Source organism: Fonsecaea nubica (assembly GCF_001646965.1).
Source record: "Fonsecaea nubica strain CBS 269.64 chromosome Unknown Scaff98, whole genome shotgun sequence".
NCBI lineage: Eukaryota > Fungi > Ascomycota > Eurotiomycetes > Chaetothyriales > Herpotrichiellaceae > Fonsecaea > Fonsecaea nubica.
In genome coordinates this window covers 165-9,458 of record NW_019173771.1, presented here as the reverse complement: position 1 = coordinate 9,458, position 9,294 = coordinate 165, and the positions used below count along the sequence as shown (strand labels likewise).

At 52.9% G+C, this 9,294-nt stretch overlaps 2 protein-coding genes across 2 annotated transcripts; both read left to right on the top strand.

The window, feature by feature from the left end:
- Window positions 1–2,820: 2,820 nt before the first annotated feature.
- AYO20_09890 (hypothetical protein) lies at window positions 2,821–4,083 on the top strand (the record flags this gene model as incomplete). Its single annotated transcript, XM_022648157.1, has 1 exon — window positions 2,821–4,083. The coding sequence occupies one exon, from the start codon at window positions 2,821–2,823 to the stop codon at window positions 4,081–4,083; it is 1,263 nt and encodes a 420-aa protein (XP_022495828.1).
- Window positions 4,084–5,271: 1,188 nt separating this feature from the next.
- Window positions 5,272–7,547, top strand: AYO20_09889 (hypothetical protein; the record flags this gene model as incomplete). The annotated part of the gene is made up of 6 exons (XM_022648156.1): window positions 5,272–5,437; window positions 5,519–5,661; window positions 5,711–6,494; window positions 6,626–6,743; window positions 6,877–6,978; window positions 7,103–7,547. The coding sequence occupies 6 exons, from the start codon at window positions 5,272–5,274 to the stop codon at window positions 7,545–7,547; spliced, it is 1,758 nt and encodes a 585-aa protein (XP_022495827.1).
- Window positions 7,548–9,294: the final 1,747 nt, after the last annotated feature.

Genomic DNA, 9,294 nt, shown 5'->3' with positions numbered 1-9,294 from the left:
ACGTTTTTCTACTCTATATTGACATTATGAACCAAAGGAAATCTTGTGCAGTCGTCTAGCAAGGAAGATACCTAGGTAGACACCGCCGTTGTCTATTTTGTATGTATTACAAAAGGTCAGTGAGAATGAGGGGCGAAGATGAGGTGAACGAACGCAGCCTGCGAGCATTGCGAAATACGGAGAAACTATATGCCGTGGAACCCCACTGAGATATTTGTCCGAGGCATTCAGAGAAAAGGCACAGGTACAACCAAGTATCCTTGGGACGAGGAGGATCTCGCCTTTTTGTGGACGAGAGCCAAGGTCCAGACCTGACCTATTATTGAGCATTGTTTTGCGCTGGGATGTAGGTCAGCCCCAACCCTGACTGAATGTCATTGTTGCCATCTCACGGCACAGGATGGTGATTGATGCTCCCTTGAGAAGATTGCCAGGATGCGCGATCTCCCTGAGAAATCCCTTCATGTCCGAGGTTCTAGGAACTCGAATGCATCATTTGCATGAGGTGAAGTGCTCAGCATTGCGTGCAACGATCTGGAAAACGCTTTATCCAGGATCGCACTGCCTTGAGTCAGTTTCTGAACTCAGTCGATCGTCTCATGATGCCAAGTACTCGTACTTGTATGTAAGTACTCCGCAAGTCAATCCTGACCCAAAATTCATTTCCGCGATTCGGGTCGTGTGTTCAGCCGTTACACTTGGCAGGAAGCAGTGCTTTGCTCGGAATCAGCTGGCGCATGTGGCGGAGACGTGGGCGGGTCGCGGTCAGGGATTCCTTGGCTTCTTGTAGGACCGCTCGAACAATGTATTTGTACCTACTCGTACCTCATGTAGAGGTCATCCTTGACAAGCTGGAACTACTTTCCAAGGTTGGCTTGATCGGACAAAAGTTCATCAAGGATGGACCACTGCACAGACCTCAAGTGGCGAAATGTAAGAGTATGTTCTCGATACGAGAAACGTGTTCACCCGATCCAGACAAGTAAATATTTGTGCCCTGGGCATGAATCCCCTGATCCCTTGGTCCAGCCCATGTCCAAGACAAACAACATTCCACTCCCTGATGTCTCATACGAACAAAACATCCCAAGCAGCCTTACCAGTGAAAGCCGTGTACGAGGCCTTTTCATGGCCAGGTCAACTGACGGATAAATGCCGAGTGTACCGAGTACTTGTACCTATTATGTCAAGACTACCGAGTATAGCTACTTTGGTGCCTGAACATGACCCCTGCCGCAACTGCGCCTCCCGATCTGGAACAAGCTCTGCGTGCTCTGCCAGCCACCCGGTTTTTTGTGTCCGTGATATCTTCACGCGACCTCTGTAAGAATGCTTTGCGAGGCCGGAACTCAACCACTCCTTTGCGTGGTCCGAGAATGGAGCTGGCGGTGGCAAGCTGATGGTTGCTAGCATCTGTTAAGCAGGGACAGAGCAAAGGTAGGTGTTTCAAGCTGGTCGACCTGGAGAAATTCCGAGCCAATCAACGCGGTGGAGTCTCGGATCGTGGCAGCGGGGTCTAACCTTATACGGAATGGGGGCTTGTCGTCACGCGCCTAACCATTGGCTGCAGTCGACCGCATGTTTCCCTCCCCCTGATCATCCCATCCAGCTCTCTCATTCTTCATTCCTGGCCTTCCTTTTCCCTCTTCTCTCCCCACACCCACCGCGACGGCCTGCTTCAGCCTCCTCCGACCATCTCAGGAGACCCGTCCGAATTGGTCTGGTTTGATATTCCCCTGCGTCATTCCGGAGCAACTTACGATCAAGCCTTGTCCGCATCTCCTATCGCCCCTAACCGATCTATGGGGTATCTCGGACCAATCTCCTATTCCGCAGCTCTGTGCTTCCCATCGAGATCCACATTCTTCTCACCAGCTCCTCTGTCTCGCGACGAATCAAATATGCATATCTACATTTTGTGTGAAAGAGCTGTTCAGCCATGTCTAAAGATCTCTTTGTTTTGAGCGGGCAGGCCGAAGCTCTCACTGGGCGCGGCCTTCTGAACAAGCTTGTCACTCCATAACCTTCACCCTGGCCGTCAGTTTGCCACGCGCGAAGGGCACGAGTAGAATGCTTTGCTGCCAATAGAATGCGGTGTTTCATGTACCCCTTGCACACCACTAACACGACCAGCATGGCCTGCACTGACCGGGGTACAGCTTTTGGCTTGTCCAGGGGTTTTTGCCGACTTCCAGGTATTGTACCAAAAATCTATATAGAAGCCGGCCAAGAACTTCCTCCCATCTTGAGAGTTCTCCAGAGCTTCATCTCATCTCATTCATTTTTGTCTCAACTGTGGCAGGCTAGTCCTACATTCCTTTGTTGACCTTTCCACTCTTTACCCTGCCTGGTGCAGTACACACGTTCCTTTCAAAAATCAGTTGACTCAGCAAGTCAGCGACCGTTCCTTTGTCAGTGACAAACAGGTACTCCATCCCCATTCACTGTCTATTGCTTCACCAGGTGCTTTGTTTTTGCCCACTATTGTCAGTCTTCACACGCATTGTCACCCATCACAAGGCTGAGGCAGTCGCTTGTCAAATCCTGTTGGCTTTTGTGCTCGATTGTTTGGGGTTTTCCATTGTCCTCATCATGCACCAAACCATTTTCCTTTTATAACCTGCGAGTATTCTATCCATCTTGAAGTTCACCATCACCATACAAACACTCATCCGCTGTTGAAGATTCGACAACTCCAAAACATACCTCTGACTCCAACATTCAACTGACAAGTGTCTCAGCGCGATCCGGCCATTGCCTACCCAACACATTCATTTCTATCTCCAAACTCGACTCAACATCTCTCTACCGACTTTGAAAATGGTGGTCTTTTCCAAGTCTGCGGCTCTTGCTGCGCTCGCCTTCTTGGCTGCAGCAGTGGATGCCCACATGATCATGAAGACTCCTGTGCCATACGGCAAATCATCTCTCAACAACTCACCCCTTCTCGCGGACGGTTCTGATTTCCCCTGCAAGCAGCGATCCGGTGTCTACGACGCTGAGGGTGCTAGCAACGTCGCCGCCATCGGGGAGCCTCAGACTCTGAGCTTCCTCGGCAGTGCCGTTCATGGCGGTGGATCCTGTCAAGTCAGCCTCACTACCGATCTCCAACCTACCAAGAACTCCAAGTGGATGGTGATCAAATCCATCGAGGGCGGCTGCCCTGCGTCTGTCCCCGGCAATCTCCCCGCTGACCCCAGCGGCACTGGCGCCTCGACTTTCCAGTTCAGCGTACCTGATGGCATCTCCCCGGGCGACTACACCCTCTCGTGGACTTGGTACAATAAAGTAGGGAATCGTGAGATTTACCAAAATTGCGCACCATTTACTGTCACCGCGGCCAAGAAGAAGCGTTATGCGCCAGCTCCGAAAACTTCAAAGCGAGCGACCAGCTTTCCCGACCTGTTTGTGTGCAATCTCCCTTCGATCAACGACTGCAGCACAGTGGAGGGTTTTGATTATCACTTCCCAGATCCTGGTGCGGACGTTCAACAAGCGGGAACGGGACCATACACGATGCTCGCAGGCGCTTCAGGCAACGCAGGCCCTCCTTCGCAGCCAACCAACTCCGTTCCAGCTGCTCAATCTCCCTCTGCGCCGGCAACTTCTGGTCCTGCACCCACTGGACCGCCATCCTCAGGACCACCTGCTGGACCGCCACCAGCGTTTGCGAGCGGCAACGGTGGACAATACTCAGAATCCGGCCAACCAACGCCCACCGCGGCACCCGGAAACTTTGCAAGCGGTGCATCTTCGGTACCTGCTTCCGCTCCCACCTCGTCAACCAGTGCTAACCCACCACAGGTAATTCCCGTCACGACTCAAGCCACCGCTGTGTCAACCGCTGCCGTAGCGGCTCCCACTGGCACGTCTTCTGGGTCATCGAGTGGCTCCGCCGCCGGTGCTCTGACAGGACCTTGCTCCAACGAAGGATACTGGAACTGCATTGACGGAAGCAGCTTCCAGCGTTGCGCCTCGGGCAGCTGGAGTGCCGTCATTCCTTTGAGCGGCATGAAATGCTCTCCCGGAGTCGCGGCCAATTTCGCCATGACTGCGGCCAACGCGAGACGCTGGGCAGCCTAGATCCATCACCCGGTTGTTCACCCGTCCGTCCGTCCACCATGGATATCTACCATCACTGTCTGACACTAGCACCCGTTCGAGAAGAGTGCAGAGTGATCGTCGGTGATACCTTTGTGGATATCAGAATTTGTTTGTGCGGAGGCTTATCGGAGTGATGGCGCTTGAGGGGATATCCAACTTGTCCTGGCCACCACTCCATGTTTGCATGATGTTATGAAATTCTTTTTTAGCATTGTCTTGTTTTCACTTCTTGTACGGCACGAGCGCCACGACGCATCACCAATGGAAAAGAGGCATCTCATGGTGGCAATTCTTTCATGGGCGAACAGGGGCGTTTGTGCTAAAACAGCTTTTGTCACATTTTCGTCAAGACGGGTTATCAGACCTGGACTGAAAAAGGGGAAAAACTCCTAGAGATCATCTAGGCCTTTGGGAGGCAATATATGCAACACAGTCATCGGAGGATTTGAGACGATTGGGCGGTGGGAATGGCCACACGGATTGGGAGAAAGTGGGCAAATCTGTACAGAAGATTTGACGCTCTAGATAAAACTCAGAAAATGACAAGAGGGTTGTGAAACCAAATCTTTGGTGCGAGAGTCTGATTCTTCCATGTTGAGGTTTGAATATGTTGTGATTGATTCGTGCTAACAACCATGACCGATAAAATATCTTGGCTCGACCTATTGGGCCGTTGAATGGCTGAATGGATCTCTTGTGCAAGGTATTCACATTCCAGTAGCGGCCTCTTGGCTGGAGTAGATCCCACTTCACATGATATTTGTGCAAGTGTCGTCCGTCACTGTTGTCTCTCTGATAGGCCTTGTCTAGAATTGTACCTCGTAGATTATGGATCACGAATTGCTGGGAGAACCATTCGGACCATTCCAGCTGACGAGGCTGGGCACGTCAGGGGGCGTGAATTGTGAGAGCATCAAGACTGACTCATTACTTCATGAAATCATCAACGATTTTTGATATCGAATGTCCCATTTCCCCCTCCTACCTTGTGGTTGTCCGAAGTCTCGAAAGATCACACCCGTCCTGCCCGACCTCAAGTAGCTCACGTCCATCTCCGCCCTATCAACATCAAGGTTCAAGAGAAGACAAACACGTGGGCGTCGCCAGCTCGCCTATTGCAAAGCTTTCTCCATATCAGCACCCGCACCAGCACGTCCTTCCAACACAATGCATCGGAATATTCTTGCCGGCATCGTCACTTTTCTCTATGCATATTTCTTTGTGCTAGAGATCGGGGTTTGTATACTCTTTCCCGAGCAATCCTCGCCAGCTGAAGAATTTGTCACCCGGATTGATTGGCCTGTTGTCGAGACTCACGGACCAATGGTTTCTTGTTCGATTCTCACGTGTGTGCCGTGTTTTGTCAAGCTCCTCTTTTGCAAAAGAGGGAACCAACGCTCTACGGGTTTGACAGTGAGTGAAGCTTCATGGGAAAGCTTTTTACAAGCCACTTGGGCCGAAGAATGCCTCGAGCTCGTTGCTTCTGGCACCCATAATGAAGTTCTCGTGCTCGATGCTATATTAACCTCTCTCCCTTCGCCTCGCTCGAGTCAACTGGTGAGTGAGTATTGGTTTGCCAGCTACTGTCTTGCTTGTCGTTTTATAGGTCAGAGCCATGGCTGTCCTCAGGACTCTGTTCTCCACGCTCGTTGCAGCGACGGGGGTTCTCGCGGCTTCACGGCCCTACTCGTCTGCCTACCTCGCGAAACAGTTCCCCCAGACGTTCACTGACTCGTACAACATCCTCAAACATGTGGGTGCCATCGGCCCGTACTCTGACCGCGTGGGCTACGGCATCGACCCCAACCCGCCGCAAGGCTGTGCCGTCGACCAGGTCATTATGCTCATGCGCCACGGCGAGCGGTACCCGGACACCACGACGTACGGGAGAATCAAAGCCGTGCTCGACAAGCTGGATGCCGCCGGCGTTTCCCAGTGGTCCGGGGACCTGGCCTTTCTGGACGATTGGACCTTCTACATCGACGAGCCGGGCTTTTTGGAGCAGGAGACCTTCTCCGGTCCGTACTCGGGTCTGCTGCACGCCCTGAGACAAGGCACCGAGTACCGCGCCCGCTATGGCCATCTGTGGGACGGGGAGTCCGTGGTGCCCATCTTCGCGGGCGACTATGAGCGCGTCATCGAGACGGCCAGGTACTTCGGCATGGGATTCTTCGGGTACAACTACTCGACCAACGCGGCCATCAACATCATATCTGAGAACGCCACACGCGGCGCAGACAGCCTGACGCCCAGCTGCCCGGCCGACAAGAGCTTGCTGGCGTGCTTCTACGCGAAGAGGACTTTGCCCCAGTTCAACGTCGCGGCGGCGCGGTTGAACGCGCAGAATCCAGGGCTCAACCTGAATTCTTCTGACGTGGTGCCCTTGATGAGTGAGATTGTTCCTCCTTGTTCCCCCCCTCCCCCCCCCCCCTCCTCCCCTTACCAGCAGGCAGACAGAAGAAGAAAAGCAGAGTCACGAACTAACCAAAACCCCTTGCTGCTGGACACTCTTGGACAATAGGTATCGCTACATATGAGCTCCAAGCTCGATCCTATTCGCCCTGGGTGGACGCCTTCACACTCGACGAATGGGTCGCGTTCGGATACGTCCAGGACTTGACTTATTACTATTGCTCTGGGTACGTCTAAAGAAAATCTGGGGGGCGAGAATTACAACGTTTGTGGTTGTCGTCTATATACGAACACGATGTCCCCTCGGGGCTGCTCCCCTCGACCAAATGAATATCCGGCCCTGACCCCGTTTTTTTCTAGTGCCGGAAACCCATACTCAGTCGCGATCGGCCAGGTGTTTGCGAATGCATCGCTCGCACTTCTCGAGGCTGGGCCAAGTCACGATACCATGTGGTGGAACTTGTGAGTACCGTACCACCATACATATAGACCCCTCGCGTCGCGAACGTCCTTTTATGTTTGTGTGTGTGTGTGTTCGAGGGCTCAAAGGCTGACGCTGTCACCACTCCGTTTTGTTGCTTGTCAGTGCCCACGACGCCAACATCACGCCCGTCGTGGCGGCGCTGGGCCTCGACGTGCCCTCATCGCCCCTCCCCAACGACACCGTCCCCTTCCCCAACCCCTACCGAGTCACCGACATCGTCCCCATGGGTGGGCACCTCGTGCTCGAACGGCTCTCGTGCAACGCGACCGCCGCCCCGACCCCCCAGGGAATCTACATCCGCGCACTGATCAACGAGGCCGTCGTGCCCTGGCCCAAGTGCCAGTCCGGCCCGGGGTTCTCGTGCCCGCTGCCCGACTACGCCGACATGGTCGCCCGCGCGCCCAACTTCGTGCAGTCCTGCAACATTTCCGCCCTGGGGTATCCCGAGTACCTCGACTTTTGGTGGCGATACAACACCTCCACCGAGTGGAACTTTCAGCACGGGAGCATTCCCTGGCAGCAGACTTATACCCATGTCAATGGATGACGGTGCTCGTAAAGCACGGTCAGAAACCTCAGCAGTGCACCTGGCTGGTGACGGGGAAAGTTGGTTTGGGCTAGCACAACTTGGGGCCGAGGGGAGGAAGGCTTTTCACACCGTGGTATTCTCTCGATTCTGCTTCGTAGATGCTCAGCGAACGAGCTGGATAGATAGATGATCGTAGTTGGATAAACCAAGTCATTGTCCATACGAGGTTACATACATGTTGTATACCCAGTTCCTCGGTGTCGAGTACATCAATTGTTATTTTTTTTTTCTTTTTTCCCTTGACAAGAAACCGATACAAAAAAAAAAAAAAAAAAGGCACGGACCGATACGTATTACATATTATGTATTATGTATTATGTATTCACCACCCCCAAAGTCTGAACGTCCTCGTAAATTTCCCCTGTCACAGGCTCGTCAAAATACCTACATGCCAGCCATGGACCATGGTGATATGATAGAACCCCATTGTCGAGATCGTGTTCGGTACAGTAGATAGATAGCCAACTACACGTAACGCGCGCGCGCGGGACGGTTTATTTTTGCGGAATATATCGTATCAGAGAAGGACAGCTGCAGAGAAAACGAATTGAGATGGTAGGGAGGAAGAGAAGGAGGGACAGGACGGGATGGGACAGGACAGGACAAGTAAGGGAGGTTGCTTGCTGGACTCCTCGTGTGTGAACAGGGAACGGGGACAGAGACAGAGACAGAGACAGAGACAGAGACAGAGACAGAGACAGAGACAGAGACAGAGACAGAGACAGAGACAGAGACAGAGACAGAGACAGAGACACGACAGATATGTATCACGTACGGAACATGTAATTATTGTCCCTCTCCCCCTTTGCAAGTGCGTAGATGTGCAAGTGTATGTTCTCTTCTCTGACGATAGGCCCGTCCTGTCCTGCCGATAAAATATCAACATTGCTCGATTCTCTCAATGTGCAGTAGTAAGCGCTAGACAGGAATTTTTTACAATCCATCATATCGTGTATGTAATGTAGGTCAGTGTTTGTCTTTTCTCTTCACCATGCCCGTGGCCATGGCCGACATGTCTCTCCTGTCGATAAAGATACGATCGACTCGGGACCAGTCGTTCGTTCGTTCTCCCGCGACCATACCACGATCATGGCTTCGCCGTTGAACTCCTCCACGCCCGTTCAAAGATCCCCTTTATCCTCCCGGCCTCGTCGGACTTGCCTATCCGCTGCTCCAGAAACTTTTGTAAATCATCCCAAAACTCCTTTGACTCTAGGACACTCGTCCCCGACGTCAGTACACCTTCCATGGGCGTGCCTTGTGCATCTTCTCTCTTGATTCCCGTCTGCGCAGCACCTGTCCCTGCCGCCGCCTCCAATGCATCTGTTATGGTCTCGTGTAGCGATGCTGTGATGTGATTCTGAGGCGGGTCGGGAGCGCCGCCCATGATCATGACACCAAACTCCACCTCGGACCCTGCAGTCAACCCGGACCCTTCCAGCGCCTCTGCAACGGTTCCTTTACTCGGTGGTATGGGCTTCTTATTCAAGAGTAACTTGATCTTGTCCAGATTCACCACGCTGGGCCCTCCTAGGTACGTTTGGATACGTTCCTTGAGAACTTGGATTGTCGCCGTCGTGGGCGGCGTCGAGGGAATCACCAGGGTCATGTTGGGATTACGCGCGGATTTGAGGATTAGGGTGATGGTGGGTGTCGAGGGTTGGGAGCCAGGCGGTGGTTCGGGGACAGCGACTGATTTAGGCGG